At 37.6% G+C, this 17,721-nt stretch overlaps 1 protein-coding gene across 1 annotated transcript; it reads right to left on the minus strand.

Annotated features, from left to right (window-relative positions):
• Nucleotides 1-10,969: 10,969 nt before the first annotated feature.
• derl2 (derlin 2) lies at nt 10,970-16,981 on the minus strand. Its single transcript, NM_001303981.1, is given in 7 exon segments — nt 10,970-11,626; nt 14,769-14,859; nt 15,000-15,195; nt 15,580-15,673; nt 15,888-15,961; nt 16,070-16,135; nt 16,881-16,981. Coding segments are annotated over 7 exon segments (720 nt in total). The 5' UTR covers nt 16,974-16,981; the 3' UTR covers nt 10,970-11,520.
• Nucleotides 16,982-17,721: the final 740 nt, after the last annotated feature.

Genomic DNA, 17,721 nt, shown 5'->3' on the forward strand with positions numbered 1-17,721 from the left:
AATGCTTTCCCCCCAAAAAAATGTTTTGGGTAATATGCTTCCTAATACTGTAGGCTAGCTCTCTTGCCTTCATCAGCAAATGCGATCGAAGATGTGCTTTACATCACTAAGCTACAAAGAATGTGTAACTACTGTAATTACTAAAAGCTTTCAAATTCGACTGCCCGCCATGTATTTTGCTAGTATACAGCTTCAGCAGGCTATGCATGCAAAAATTATTTGCCTTCTGTCCCTCCTGCTGAAGTTACTATTCTATTTTGATTGTTGAGTCTCCGTAACTAGGGCAACGATGATGTTGAATGACAGCCCGACCACAAGTCCCAATTACATTTTTTCAGGGACTAAATAAACAATTACAAATGTAGAAAACAATGTGCAATATTTATCATATAACAAAACAAACAAGAAGACAGCAGTAAAACCCCTCACACTGGATGTCTACCATGCACATATGACCCAGTGGAGGGAGTGACAGCTGTGGGTGACTGCGGTCAAGTGACACTCGGAGTTCCTTAAAAATGATTGAGAGGAAATGAGCTGGCTGGAGGGTGTTGAACTCAGTGCATAGTGCGTAACAAAGTTAATTTCATACTGGATTTTCATTTCTGTTGTTTAGAGCTATTATGTCAATATTCTGAATTAGGGGAAGATGGACAGAAATCCACACGTTCATATTTTTGCATTTGGTTGCAAATGTTAATCTTCAATAGCTTATACAAACATTTGCACTATGAAAATGTAATCTATTTAGCTGAGAGAAGATGTACAGCTCTGGGAAAAATTAAGAGACCACTGCAAATTGAACGCTTCTGTTCCTCACTCAGAACCTTCCTTTTCAACTTTTGTGGAAAGGAAAGAAAAAGGTGCAGTGGTCTTTGAATTTTTTCCAGAGCTGTATGTCATGACTAAGAAAATGTAATATTCTTAATGAGGGAAGAATGGACTACAATCCACACATTTTTCTCTTAAAATAATTAAATGATTGAAACGTGAGTATTCAATAGCTCTTACAAAAAATGTTATTACTTTGGAAATCGGATATCCTGAATCTGAGGATATTAAATCTATAATGAACGCAAAGTAGGATTAAAATATAAATCTTCAATATTTCTCAGAAAAAGCATGCCATAGTGCAAACATTTTATCATTTAAATTATAGGAGGATAGATTACAATCCACACCTTATATATTTTTCCAAAAAATTTTCAACAATTGTTTTGATAAAAATGTAAATCTTCCCATAAATCTTAAAATTGATTTTCCATATACATTGTAATTTTTTTTTTAAGATTTAAGAAATAAAATAGGCCTACTTCTTATTTTGAAAAAAACTGATTGTAGTCCATCCACCCCTAAATCGGAAAATACTAGGGCAAGTGGAAAAGATGCACACCAGATTTGGAATCCATCGAAGGGTAAGCTAAGTATGGTTGCTGTAAAAATGCCCTTTATCAGCCATATGGAAAAGGGTAAGCTAAGTATGGTTGCTGTAAAAATGCCCTTTATCAGCCATATGGAAGACCACTCATGCCTGGCAAAAGTGCAAAAAAATTTTTTTAATTTTTTTTTAAAAAACATCTATAACATTTTACTGTAATAGCACATCATGTCCCCACTTTATAAATACATTATATATACAGACAGGTGACAAATTAACATAAAGTATCTCAGTAAGGTGTTGGGCCACCACAAGCTACCAGAATAGCTTCAATACGCTTTGGCATAGATTCTAGAAATGTCTGGAACTCAACTCGAGAGAGATAAAACACTGTTCATCTAAAACCTATTCCCTCATTTGGTGATTTGAGGATGGTGGCGGAAAGCAAATCGATCCAAAATCTCTCATAGGTTTTTAATTGGGTTAAGATCTGGTGGCTGCAAAGACCCCTTGAGCCCAGTGGATGGGGGCCATGTCATCCTGGAAGAGACCCAATATTGAACCCACTTTCAAAGTAACTTAGATCCTTTTCTCTTACCTTCTTGATTCAAAATTGAGGTCAACTGGGCCTGGTCTGCATATTTATACATGCCACAGAGCATGATAGGATTTTAATTGCTTATGCATTTATGTTCCTCCACTCATTTATTCAGGTTTTTCCTTTAATTTGTCAGCCATCTTTATATACAGTCAACTCAAGATCTATTGCTACTCTTCATGAAATTGAGCAAAAAATGAACAACACAAACAATGAATCATATTGTTAGTGATGGCCATTCGAGGCTTCATTAACGTTTTTCTAATATCCTGCTGCTAAAATAACGCTAATGAAGCCTCGAATGGCCATCACTCCATATTGTGGGCTCAACCATACCATAAAATATATAAATACCAAGGGGTATCTATATATTTTTACTGTAACACAATCACTAGACATACAAAAAAACTCTAATTTAAGGATAGTGATCATATGAAGCCATTTATTATCACAGAGTTGTTTGGCTCCTTTTTAAATCAAAATTATAACAGAAATCACCCAAATTACCCTGATCAAAAGTGTACATACCCCTTGAATGTATGGCCTTGTTACAGACACACAAGTTGACACAGACAGGTGAAAATACCAATTAAAGGTGAATTTCCCACACCTGTGGCTTTTTGAATTGCAATTACTTGCTAATTCTGTCTATAAATAGTCAATGAGTTTGTTAGCTCTCATGTGGATGCACTGAGCAGGCTAGATACTGAGCCAGGGGAGCACAAAATAACTGTCAGAAGATCTGCGTAACAGGGTAATACAACTTTATAAAGATCGAAAAGGATATAAAAAGACATCCAAAGCCTTGCAAATGCCAGTCAATGCTTTTCAATCATTTATTAAGAAGTGGAAAATTAGGGGATCTCTTGATACCAAGCCAAGGTCAGGTAGACCAAGAAAGATTTCAACTAAAACTGCCAGAAAATAATTATTCAGGATATAAAGAAAAACACAGGTAACCTCAGGAGAAATACAGGCTGCTCTGGAAAAAGACTGTGTGGTTGTTTCAAGGAGCACAATACAACGAAACTTGAACAAAATGAGCTGCATGGTCGAGGTCCCAGAAAGAAGCCTGTACTGTGCCAATGCCACAAAAAAGCCCAGTTACAATATGCCCGACAACACCTTGACACACCTCACAGCTTCTGGCACACTCATTTGCTTTGACGAGACCCAAATAGAGCTTAAAGGTCACAATCATAAGCGCTAACTTTGGAGAGGGGCCAACAAGGCTTGTAGTGAACAGAATACCATCCCCACTGTGAAGCATGGTGGTGGCTCACTGATGTTTTGGAGGTGTGTGAGCTCTAAAGTCATGGGGAATCTTGTGAAAATTGATGGCAAGATGAATGCAGCATGATATCAGAAAATACTGGCAGACAATTTGCATTCTTCTGCACGAATGCTGCGCATGGAATGCTCTTGGACTTTCCAACATGACAATGACCCTAAGTACAAGGCCACGTTGTCCCTCTAGGGGTTACAGTAGACTCTAGAGTGGCCATCACAGTCTCCTAACCAGTCTCCTAACCTTAATATCATCGAGCCACTCTGGGGAAATCTCAATTGTGCGGTTTATGCAAGATGACCAAATATTTTGCATGACCTTGAGGCATTTTGCCAGGACGAATGGGCAGCTATACCAACTGCAACAATTCGGGGCCTCATAGACAACTGCACGCTGTCATTGATTCTAAAGGGGGCAATACACAGTATTAAGAAATAAGGGTATGCAGATTTTTTAACAGGGGTCAGTTCATTTTTTTCTTTGTTGCCATGATTTGTTTTATGATCGTACCATTCTGTTATGATTTACAGTTGAATGTCAATCCCATAAGAAATGTAAGACGTGTTTTGCCTGCTCATTCATGTTTTCTTTACAAACGGTACATATATTACCAATTCTCCAAGGGTATGCAAACCTTTGAGCACAACTGTAGTTCCAATAATGCCTGGCAAAGTTCAGGCACTGCTATTTGTGAGTGTTGTGCTCTGAAAGGGCTTCTTTTGTGCAGCCATTCCAAACAGCTTCTTGAGGTGGAGGTGGTGTCTAGGAGCTGTGGCACACTGCTGCAGTTGTGGCCTTACGACCACTTGTGGCTTATTTTACTTCCAGTCACTAACTCACTCACATATATCATTTTGTCTTGTTGTGCCATTACTGGTATTTTCAACTGTTTATGTATTTCTTTATATGCTTTACCAATACATTTTAAACCTATGTTTTGCAAAACAATTTGTGTATATAAACACACACACATACACACACACACACGGGTAAATTTTTCTGTGTTTACACACATATATACACTGAATACACACACACACATACACAGGTCATAAAATGTTTTATCAAATTGCTAAACAATCCACAGTATGACAAATGTTAGGTTAGGCGAAGTCATAAATTAGGCACAAAGACTTCTATTACGCTCACATGCTCCACAACCTTGGAAAGTCAAATATTAGGTAATTTCTTTCACTCACTCTGTCAATGTTAAAAATAAATGTATTATTAAGAACATGAAGGGACATTTGACTTTAACTAGAATGTCAAAGAGAGGATTGAACATACAACCCTTATTGACAGGGGAAACCTGAATATCCAGTATAAATCTAACTTTACCTATACTGCACCATGAACCCATAGTTGCCATATCCTTCAAAGCATAAACTGCTTACAACTCTGAATATCACTGTACCACAAAACCTTGGTTTTCTGATATTTTCTTTCCCTGTGAGGTAAGTTACATGCTATTATTTTAGGTAACACATTTTAGTGTTAAATACAATGTGATACTGTAATGGTTGATTGATTATGGTGTTCGAGAAATAGCAATACATAAGATTAATAAACTTGAGTTATGCTGAATATTTGTAAATAAAAACAACTAAAAATAGCATACTCTGCAACAGTGTTTGATTGTATGTACATCATCTCTCTCTAGAACATAAAACAAACGATGTTGCCGGATGTTAAGAAAACAATGTTCTATAAAAAGACAAGCTGCTGTGAAAGGATGTCTTGCATGTTGTCTGATAAACGACTTCAAGTAGTGGTCACAGAAATAAGCGTGGATTAGTGCCATTCATCAGCTGTATCTTTGGATAACACATTTTATGAGAAATATATCAAATTTCTTTCAACTTTCACTTCAGCTAAAAGTTTGTATAAGGCGTAAGGGTGTTCAGAATTTAGCTTGACTTTTACAATAATAAAAATTCAGATATGTTTTTGTCTTATTTACAGGTGTACAATATCTGCACAATTGTGTAACTCAATTATAGCTAATAAAACATAGGTTATTTAAATTCTAAGCTATTAGCCCAAACAGTTTCTGACAGTAATGAGTGACATGGCAAGATGGCTCACATAGTGTAGTCCAAAATAGGTTTTGGTCCGATAAAGGGAAAACAGACAGTTTAGAAAAAGCAGAAGTGCGAAACTGTTCGGATGAGTTCCCATAACTTATTAGATTTTCTCTCGCTGTCTTTCAAGTAGTCATTCTAGGGGTTCTTGAAGTCCTAATGTTAATAATCAGTTACATGTATATTTTGACTCTTTAGTTCAGAGTGGATTAAGGTCAACGATGGACATATTGAGAGCCTATTTCTGGCTGTGGGTTATTCTTGGAATCTTATTTTGTTCCTTGGTAATAAGCCTAATATTTCTCCTTATCAACAAGTGTATCTCCAAAAAAGGTATGTTTTTTTGTTTTTTTTTAGTTCTGCTATTACATCACTACAAGCACAATCACTTATGATACATTTTGATGTAAGTGTGCCTTGTATGAACAACTGCCTTGTATTTTTGCAGCTGCTGAACAATACAATACAAACCCACCAAATCACACAACACCTGAGTTTTATGCCCAGTAAGTCTCTTGACTATTCAGTTTTAAGTCATCGCAGATGTTACTGAAATGTACAGAGAATTTTCTGATTGATTCATAGTTCACTAACATAATTCAACCACAGGTTTGATCCTCCGCTCACATTTGTTTAAGTAGAGGCCCGGAGGACACAGAAGGGCTTATTAATATGTCTTTCCAGGTGGACATTTAATGTCTCTATTTTCTCCCAATATCAAGAAGTAGTAAATATCACCCCAAAGACCTGGAGGAAGATTTACCTCCTTTACCATCCAGGATTCAGTTTCTTACATCCTCTCCCGGTAAGCAACAGTTTTCTTGAGATGAGAACAGAATGGGAATAAATATTTTACAAACATAAAGCAGTTGTGTTATAACATTAATAATAGGAACCTTTTAAGCATGTGCAATGTCAGCCTCAAGTGTTTTAATTTTGTTTAGAACGTTATTTAACCAAGCAAGTTGATTAATAACCAATGAAAGGACCAATTAGGTTTAACGGTCTTGCTCGGGGGAATGTCTATAATGTTTTGTTATTGTATTTCAGAGAAAAGCTATGAAAACCTTGCTGAGTTACCTGACTACATTAAAGTAGATGAAAAGGCCCCTTCGCCACTATACCATCAGACAGAGACACTGGCATGTCAAGAAGTGCACCATGACAACATCTCTGAAGACTACGATGACATCGGAGAAGAGGAGGACTACGATGATGTGGGATGAGTCAACGGCAAAAGAGAATATTCTAGAGACAATGGTGGTTATACATTTAACATATGCTCTGTCTACTACAACAAGCCATCAGCTTTTATGGTAATTTATTAGGTAACGTTTTTATCTTCTAGTAATATAATAATATATTGTGTACTTATTGGTCCCTGAAATTGGTTAGATATCACCAAATAGTTCAGAAATGTTAAATGTTTCCAGGGAGAACATCAACATTCTTGACTGTTCATATCAGAATACCGGTGCCTTAGAGCCTGTTGTGTTCTTGATCTCTATTAATAGAAAACCAGCAATAAAAGAGTTTTACTAACAGACATTACAAACTTAACATGATTTGTCTTTTGACGCTACACTCCCAAATTTGAGTTGAAATCAATCAATTACTATCAATTACTTACCATTTTAGGTTGTATGTGAGTTATACGGTCCAGAAAGATTTAAAAACCTTACATTTAGCTTGTAGAATTTTCTTCCAATTGATGGCTCCCAAAGAGCAGTAGAGATTTGAAGAAACCTGGGAAAGATGAATGTGAAGGACCTCCAGCCAATCTTGATTGTTGAAGACAGCGGTTTTAAGACAGGGCGGCCTAACCCTGTTCCTGGAGGTCTACTGTCCTGTAGGTTTTCTCTTCAAACCCATTTTGTGACTAACCCAGTTTAGTTTTTCAACCAGCTAATTATTAGATTCAGGTGTGCTAAATTAGTTGGAGAGAAAACCTACAGGACAGTAGATCTCCAGGAACAGGGTTGGGCAGCCCTGTTTTAAGGTATTTTTTTCAAGTCCCTTGATTGGTACTATAAAATCCCAAGCCGCAAAACGCTTGGTACAATTGCAAACCTGTATAAAGACTGAAGACATAGTAAAGGTAACTTTACAACGTTCAGACAGTGTTGTTCTCACAACATAAATGTGGATTTCCAGGCATATTTGACTGTCCTTTCCATTAATTACAACCGGCAAATACATACACAATACTTTTAAAAGTATCGGTATCGGGATACTAGCCTTGGTATTCTTTGATATCAGATCGAAAAGGAAATCAGTTTGGAGGACGTGCCTCGAGCTCCGACCTTGCGGGGACCGCTGTAAAGATGGTTTCAGATTCACACATTCGCCCACAACTAAGTCCGGATGAAACTGCCTTTGGGCTACCGAGTGCCTAGTGCGGAACGAGGTCATCTACATGCCGACGCCCTGACAATTTACAGGGACCGGGGTAAAAGTCCAGTCCTCAGAACGATGGCTTTTTTATAAAACAGTTGCTGGCGTATTAGCTATTTGAAAGAAATATTTCAAAAGGAGAGATATTCATCAGGAATCACTACAACATTCTACATGACATTATCTAAATGCATCAAAATTGATTGTTCACAAATTATGAAGCATAGATCTTTTACAAATATTTTTAAGTTTATTTTTTAATTGCTTTTTCAAATATTGAGATATTAATCCCAAATCGCGTCAGTATATTCTACATTACATTATCTAAAATGCTCAATTTTTTTTTACTAATATTTGTTTTAAATATAAGGTTTGTTTTAAAGTAGCTTTTTCCAACTCGCATCAGTATATTCTACATCATCTAATTGGATAAATGTTGTCTTTTCACAAATTATCGACTGCATATATTTTTTAATAATATTTTAATGTTTGTATTTCAAATAGCTTTTCAAGTTTTGATATATTCATTCCAAGTAGCATCAGTGTGTTTGACATGACATTATCTAAGAGCCGTAAGGTAGACTTATTCAGTGGTCCGTACGCCGGCACGTTGACTATTTTGTCCGGGACTCGGCACTCCGTGGTAGTTAGAGTAACGTTAGAAGACAGTTGCAGTCAGCGTTCTGTGCACTGCATCATGTGTCATACGATACATTATAAACCATTCAACTGGTAAGTTATGCATTCATGACCACCTACTTTCGCGCCTTCCCTGAATCCCCCCAGTGCATCACACCTATAAACCAACTGTAACAGGAAGTGATGCTGTTCTATATCTATCTATGGTTAAGTAAATTTTAAAATAAATGGTATACCAATTCAAAATTGCATATCAAAACAAAAGTTATAAAATATATAAAATCTTCATAAAGGAGTGTACAAAATGGTTAATAGAAAATGGTTGAACACTATTTTCCAAAATTAGATATTAGATCCTGTTTTGTTTCATAATCAATAACCTGTGAAACTGCATGAAATGTCAAAATCATCTGTATTGATTAAAATATGACACTTTAAACGCTTCCATGATGATCAAGAACCTGAAAAGTTAAATGCTGCTTACTCTATATACACTGAACAAAATTATAAACGCAACACTTGTTTTTGCCCCCATTTATCATGAGCTGAACTCAAAAATCTAAGACTTTCTATGTACACAAAAGGCCTATTTCTAACAAATCTGTCTAAATCTGTGTTAGTGAGCACTTCTCCTTTGCAGAGATAATCCATCCACCTCACAGGTGTGGCATATCAATATGGCATATCAATATGCTGATGTGGCATATCAATATGCATGATTATTGCACAGGTGTGATATTTGAACTCAGTATTTAGTCAGCCACCAATTGTGCAAGTTCTCCCACTTAAATTTTTTTTCATAAATAGGTACACTTCAACTATGAGAGACAAAATGACAATAAGAAATCCAGAAAATCACATTGTAGGATTTTATATGAATTCATTGATAAAAATAAGTATTTGGTCAATAGCAAAAGTTCCTCTCAATACTTTGTTATATACCCTTTGTTGGCGATGACGTTTCTGTAAGTCTTCACAAGGTTTTCACACACTGTTGCTGGTATTTTTGTTTGGTGTGTTTGGGATCATTGTCATGCTGAAAGACCCAGCCATGTTTCATCTTCAATGCCCTTGCTGATGGAAGGAGGTTTTCACTCAAAATCTTACACGGATCAGTCCCTTTGAAGAAAAACAGCCCCAAAGCATGATGTTTCCACCCCCATGCGTCACAGTAGGTATGGTGTTCTTTAGGTGCATCTCAGCATTCTTTCTCCTCCAAACACGACGAGTTGAGCTTTTACCAAAAAGTTCTATTTTGGTTTCATCTGACCATATGACATTCTCCCAATCTTCTTCTGGACCATCCAAATACTCTCTAGCAAACCTTAGACAGGCCTGGACATGTACTGGCTTCAGCAGGGGGACGCATCTGGCACTGCAGGATTTGAGTCCCTGGTGGTGTAGTGTATTACTGATGGTAGCCTTTGTTACTTTGGTCCCAGCTCTCTGCAGGTCATTCATTAGGTCCCCCCGTGTGGTTCTGGGATTTTTTCTCACCGTTCTTGTGATCATTTTGACCCCACAGGGTGAGATTGTGCGTGGAGCCCCGGATCGAGGGAGATTATCAGTGGTCTAGTATGTCTTCCATTTTCTTATAATTGCTCCCACAGTTGATTTCTACACACCAAGCTGCTTACCTATTGCAGATTCAGTCTTCCCAGCCTGGTGCAGATCAACAATTTTGTTTCTGGTGTTCTTTGACAGCTCTTTGGTCTTGGCCATAGTGGAGTTTGGAGTGTGACTGTTTGAGGTTGTGGACAGGTGTCTTTTATACTGATAACAACTTCAAACAGGTTCCATTAATAGAGGTAACGAGTGGAGGACAGAGGAGCCTCTTAAAGAAGTTGTTATAGGTCTGTGAGAGCCAGAAATCTTGCTTGTTTGTAGGTGACCAAATACTTATTTTACAGAGGAATTTACTAATGAATTCATATAAAATCCTACAATGTGATTTTCTGGATTTTTTATTCTCAAGTGTACCTATGATGTAAATTACAGGCCTCTCTCATCTTTTTAAGTGGGAGAACCTGCCCAATTGGTGGCTGACTAAATACTTTTTTGCCCCACTGCAAAAACATTCCAGTTAAGCATGTATTTTAAATTAAAAAGAGCATTTAAACTCTGCAAAATTGTCTATTAATTATAATAATTACATTTTCAGGTTACTGCATGACTGTTTTCCCACTACAGCAAATAATAAACTAACTAAGCTCAAAACAATCTGTATTTGAGGTTAACAAATATATTTTTAGTTTACTAAATTCTAACACCCCTACAAAACATGAATGAATTAAAATACAAATAACTCAACTTTCTTGTTGATGCATGATTATTTTAATAAACCCTCAAATAAAGAACCTACATCTGTGAGTATAGAAACGCAAGCTGTCTAGAGACAGTATTGCCACATTTTGTAAGGTTTTGTTGCAGGTGTTATAAAATTGCTGGTTCTCTTATTACCTGTGTGTATAACCTAGAATCCATGCACACAACACTAGACTGCTATATTTTCAACCAGGTGAAGGCAGTATCAAAATTAGTAACATACTGTATGCTTTTTTGCAGTTACAGTAATTAATTTTCTCCACTGTTGCAATAAACAAATGTGTTTTTATTCAATATGTAAATTATGAAGGAGTTTTCACATTTTTTATGAATCCAAGCACTCTTAAGACTGAAATCCAATTATTGAAATAAATACACATTAATTATGGAACTCTTTAAAGAAAACCTTGCTCTGGTACAACACTGCAGAAAAGATAAAATATCTACAGCAATACCTACATTTGCCACACATTTATTCATTTTTTTATTCATAAATATGTTTTCCTTGGCGGTTGTGTCCTGTCATTGGACTTTGATGCCATTTTTTCTCTCCAGAGATAGCCATATGTCAACACAGCCAAAGGTTTGACACATCCCTTCCTGTTGTTACGTCATCTCGTGTAGTCCTGAAGTGTCAGTCTGGCTTATAGAACAGTTTGAGAGGGACGTAAGCCACACACACAAACAGATCAATCTCTGAAAATCTGCATTTTTCCATTCAGGACAAGAGAAAAGTCCAAAAAAAGTCCACTTTGTCCCTCCCTCTCGCTCTCTGAGGGAATGTCCATTTAAGTGTTCCTGTGGTAAGGAGGCTCAGTTAACCCCCGAGGCGCTGCCCCTCTCCCCAGGCAAACCCCCCTGGACGCTCCTCTGGAAGGGGGTTGTAGTTGGCATCCTCTTCTGGAGTGTCAAACAGCATCTTACTGTGAGAGAGACAGAATAACAGAAACAAGTGAACCATCTTACTACACAGACCACACCACGACTCAAGACGTGTCAGGAAGTTTCAGTAGTAGATGTTACTCATCTATTAAACGGATGAACATTTGTGTTTCATACACAGGAGATTAAAAGCATATATTTGTCCATAGTGGCAATAAAAATAAAGAACAGGTGAGGACACATCTAAATCTAAACATTTCAATGTAGGTTTCATGTGCATTTTACAATTACTTTAAGTGTGAACATTTGTTTCAATGCACTCATGACTCAGTGTCTTCAACTAGACAGGGTCTTTTTTTGGTCTCCCAGCTGTGCAGAAGAGGAACTAGGGCAGGGACACTTGCCCAAACTCCACTGTTGTTGTTCAGTCACCATCGGCATCAGTTGGGTTGGTTAATTATGTTGAGTAAGGCATGTGTGTTCATTTCTACAAATCTGTCACAATTTTATTTGATTATATGTAGTTTCTGGAGAAAACAATCTCACTGTTGGTAAACACTTCTCAAAGAAGCACGTGAAAATGAACATTGCTAGAGTGTTAAATGAGTGGGAGATTAGAGAAAAAGAACCAAACACCGTGACGGTCAATGCTGCTAGTATGATGTGTGTTGTAGCATTGATGGAGCTGCTTCACATTGGCTGCTCACACACACTGAACTTAGCTTTGCAGGCTGCTCTCAAACTTCGAGCAATTGCACGCTTGCTTGGTCAGGTGAGGTGAATTGCAACCTTTTTTCACCATAACACACCAGCCAGATATGTGCATAGACAAGCAGAAGTTACAAGATCTGCCTTGACACAAGCTACTGATTGACGTGTTTACCCAGTGGAAGTGTGCTGGAGATCCTAGAAAGGTTCCTGGAGCAGCAGCTGGCAATCTCAGCAGTTCTGCTGTCACTGGAGATGGGCTGTTCGCTAACAATTCTTTTTACTGACTCGAGAGTAACGAGTTGTTTTTGTGACTCGTAAGAACTGTAAAGTTCAGTCAAATGGTTGGTGGCGGATTTCTCCAACATGACCACTATTATATCCAGCCCTCCAGCTAAGTGCTCAGACCAACAGCTGTTCGCATTCATAGAGAAAAATAGATCAATCCAGATTGAATTATAAATACATTTTTATAACTGATAATTGGATGCAGGTTGTAATAATGAATGCAGATAATTGATGATTGGTTGTGATGATAGACACAATTGTTTGAAAACAGAGGTTTAGTTGAAAAAGACTCATGAACGAATACCTTGTTCAATGTCATCTTTGATTTGAACAAATATTTTGTTTATTGGAACAGCTGGCAACGGAGTCCTAAACATTTATCACTAGCAGGATTCATATGCTGTCCTCCAGCTCAGTGCTTTCAAGGTCGCAAAGAAAAATAGATCAATCCAGCATAACTATGAAGTCATTTTCATAACTGATAATTGGATGCAGGGTACAATAATGAATGCAGTTAACTGATTATTGATACACACATACGCTGAGGTTTGGGTTATTAAGACTCGTGGACGACTGATTCAATTAGATTTTATCGTTCATTTCACTTAAGGTTTTGTTCATTTGAATGGTTGGCAGCAGATTTCTATGCAATAGGAATTCTATTTATTGTTATTAAAGGGCACTTTCCTGAACGACTTGCACTATTTATTAAGACAGGCAGAGCCTTAGCTTATTTGCCATTATTTTATGGTAGCTTATAAATGGTTGATTAACCGTTATTTTAAATTACTGAAAAGCTATTTATTTTGGTTATTTACATAAAAAAAAGCATTTCAGTGCGCGGACCTGGATGTCCGCATTTGACATTAATCTATAGTAATCTACCATGTCATACAAACTAGAAGGTTCCTGTGCATTTGCTAGTAGAGGTCTTCATGGGTCCACCAGACCCGGAATTCCGAGATCCGACCCGAGTGGATGTGGGTCCAACATTTGTATTTTTTTCTTGGATCTGTGTTGGGTCTGACGTAATTGCGACAGGTCTGGGGTATCTGCAGTAATGTTGTATTTATTGACTGGACCGACCGATTGGAAATAGAAATAACACATTTCTGATGTAAAGGCAGCTGTTACCTTAACATAACAGCAAGTAAATCTTGAATCTTTCAGTCAATTTAAACGTAAATGTGATCATCACCTGCTACTGGCTGCTGCAGGAGTGAGAAAAAGGAAGAGGCTATACATTTGTATAATCTATTTTTGATTGATGGAATATGGAGAGCAATCTGTGAAGAAACCCTGATGTTAAAACAAAGCGAAAAATGCCGGCAGTATATCTGTCTCTCTAGGCAAACGCTTCTCTTTGTCAGTCAATATTATTTCAAAAATATATTTATGGACTTGCATGCAGTGAGTGAATGTTTAGGCTATATATTACGCTATATTATGCAATGCATTCAGTCAAGACCGCAAAGCGTTTAACGCCAAATATACACAACTGACCAGAGTTGGACACATTGGTTTAGGCAATTGAATACATTTCTTAATAAATTAAGAAAAGTTTTGTAATTGTAGGTTATGTAAATTGTTGTAATATGTTTAACACAATGAGTTAATTTTGCCAATAATACTTTTGATTGATGGTGCCGGCTGGATGCTGCACTATTTTAAGGCTTCTTTCTTTTTCTACAGTCGGTACTGAATGGATCTATCAGATCCAGACGGGCAAGGGTCTGTTTTTTGTTTTATTCTATGGCCCTTTTCGGAAGGGATCTGTTTTTCTTCGGGTCCATGTAGAATGGGTCTAACATTTTTATTATTTTCATTTATGCAAATCAGGGCGGCTGGGAAAGATGTTGGATAATTTTGGAACGGATCCAACTTTTTGGAGCCACAAAGACCTCTAGCTGTTAGTCTTTGTTCTCAGAGAATCTATCCCATAAGCATTATTTGTAATCAAATCAGGACCTAGTGAATTGAAATCAAATCGGGAGAGCAGGGCCAATAGCCAGCCCTAGTTATACAATTTTAGATTTTGGCATTTTCCCTATTTTTGCAACTGAATTTATTACTCCATTGTTTTCACTAGTATTTTGTGTCACTCAGCTGTAATACTGGAGGAACACTTCAGTTTTTTTTACATAAAATAAATTAATTCCTCAACTCATATGAATGGAAGAAACTTACAGAAAGAATGGGGTCTTTAGCCATCTGCCACCACCTGGCTGGTTAGGGAACACATCCTCCAGAAAGAAGTACACATGGCCCACAGCTATACCTGGGGAAGGGAATATGGAACTGACCTTACTAGTCACTACTTCTAAATGGTTGGTGAAGGAATTAACATTTTATCTCTTAAAGCCATTAATAACACTGATACATGCAGAAATGAGTCATGATTGTTAGCATAATCGGTACCTAGTAAATCCACAATGATGGAGTTGCCCAGCAGCAGAGAGAATCCCATGAGCACCCAAGGCAGAAAGGGCGCCTGAAAGTTCAGCAGACCAAAGAAGTTCATGCGAACGTTGGGGTTGCGTCTGCTCCAAACATATACCAGCATGATGGTAAAAGCTTGGCCCAAGAACACCAAACTCACAAAGGTGCCAAATATCTAACATTTTACTGAGAAAAACTGTTACTGTTGGATTGAATGGGAGCATACAATGGGTGATTTGTAGTCTGAATTGAGTTCCCCTTACTTACCAATCAGACCATCTAGTTGAATCTGACTATGACAACTAGATCTTAACACAACTGAAAGACAATCAATCAGGTGACAGAGCGTGACTGTTTCACAAGAGATTCCCATAAGGGAATTTGTGGATAATAGAGGTCTACATATATTCCCAAATGCACATACAGCATTACATTAACAGTAGGCCTTAGTAAGAGCTCAATCAGAAGCTTTCTACTAAAGCTAAATACAGTCTTGTTTGTGCTGAGAATGTCTTGACTGTGGGAGTATGAACCAAGACCATGAGGGTAACAAGGATACAGTCATCAGAAGGCCCCCAAAGAGAAACATGAAGACAAAATCAGCTGTGCGGCCCCTGAATGAGCCCTCCTCCAGCATACGACAGTATCGGTACCTGAAAGCTAAAGGTTAAGGAAATCTGGCATGTGCAATGCAGAATACGTTACCTAGCTGTGATTAGGCAATTGCATAAGAGTAAGAAATAAATTAAACATGGCTATTGTTTTTATTCAAGATAAGTATTTATTGAAGATAAGTACCATAATGCTTCCAATCAATGGGGAAGAAAGTAAACTAAGAGCAATGTAATTTGAATGAAAAAAGGATACAAAAAAATCATATTGAAAAGGAAGTTGAAGCCAACTGGACCAAAAAATAGAAAGTTGGTTATGAGTCTCCATACCTTCAAGACAGATAAAAAAAATTAATCAACTTTTTATTTTGTCTGCTACATTTCCAAAGGAGGCCTCAGATATTTCAAATATCTGTCACAGAAGCTTAATGATCTCACCTGATAATTCCTTAGTATCAAATCAGGATTGAAGTAGAGTTGGAAAGGTGTGATGAGTTCTAATTGCTGAGGGTCAGAGCAAATTAAAATAAATGATCATCATTAGTTAATAATGTTTGGTCTAAATTGATTTTGTTGTTAAAAGGTGCAAGAGGTCTCAGGACCAATCCATTTGGTGATGGAAAAAATAAGTAAACAATACATTCTGAAAACCCATTCTTATTAGACCATGACATTTCAAGTTCCACATTTTTTTAATTTGCATAGACTAGATGCCATCATCCATCCTCCACATATACATCTTCCACCATCTCCCTCCCCAACCCCCCCCCCCCCACGCTCTTCTCCCCCTCACTCTTTCTCCTTCTCCCCCCTCTCTCCCAGATGATCTGTATAAGTTGTGCTGCAGAACATTTTAATTTAATAGGGCCACAGACATTTTAGTAAAGTAAGAAAGACGGTTTCAGAGCCACTGTACCTCTAAATAGCCTTGCTATCTATTCTGCAAAACTATTCAAACAGCTTTTATTGGTTTGTGGTACACATTCTGGTAGGCCCGTCACCGTTTCTATCCGTTTGACTATAGTCTATGCAACTTAAACAATCAGCTTCCTGGTATGAATACACCTCTGTCCTAACACTAACATTCATTTGGAAAACACATCTGTCTCGTTTATTGATGTGTTGCTGTTTTGCCATCAACACCTGCTAGCTAGCGTTAGCAAACTGACATCCACGGCTAAATGCCAGGTCTTTAACTCGTCTACATTGCAGACAAGAGGGTGTTTCATATTAAATTAAAATATCTTACCACGGCAGCGGTGGTGAGGACACATGCAGTTGTGTATGCCCGAGTTACAACAGGAATCTGTAAATACTCCTGCTGAAAAGTCTGGTAAGCCATTTTGGACCAGAACTGTAGGCTTCCGGCACTTGCTTGACACGTCATCACAGGATAAATTAAGGGGCGGTGCTGTGCCTTTAAGGACTTTTCATTGGTTTGTCAGTCCATTCTATTTTATTGTAAGCGAACCACAAACCTGTCAATCATATAAATAATGAAAAAGATGTCACTTTTTGATTGGTCCGCGTACGTATCAACAGCAAATAGGGGATCGGGTTGGTTATGCGACAGCCTTAACTTTTTCATCCTGATTCTCTAAGTGTCCAGCTGCAACCAACTCTACGTCCGTCACTAAAGTCTGAAACCACCACACTGCCCACTACTATTTCGGTTTCGTTTCCAAAAGGAAGAGGAGTCAAGTTGTGTTATTGTTTAAATTCGTTATTGTAAACGTTTAAAACAGAAACTCTTGAATTGTTGAAACTAGTGGAACGAAACCAACATTCACATGATGAAAATATCCTAACTTAAATGTACTTGTTTAGGAATTTGATAAACTGCTGTGTTAACATTGAGTCAGTCTGCAGATGGCAACAAGAGCAGTGGAAATACTTCAGTTTGCTTAACTCCAGACACTGGGAGAGGAATTCATCTTTCAGCAAGACAATAAGCTACAACACAAGGCCAAAGCTACACTAGGTTGTAATTGTGTCTTTGCTTCCATCTACTGGATCTATCCCTATCCTTTGTGTCTGACCGACTCAGGATTTAGTAGAACAGTATTCAAATCTGGCCCTCAAAGACAGCG

Source organism: Esox lucius, chromosome 7, assembly GCF_011004845.1.
Source record: "Esox lucius isolate fEsoLuc1 chromosome 7, fEsoLuc1.pri, whole genome shotgun sequence".
Taxonomy (NCBI): Eukaryota; Metazoa; Chordata; class Actinopteri; order Esociformes; family Esocidae; genus Esox; species Esox lucius.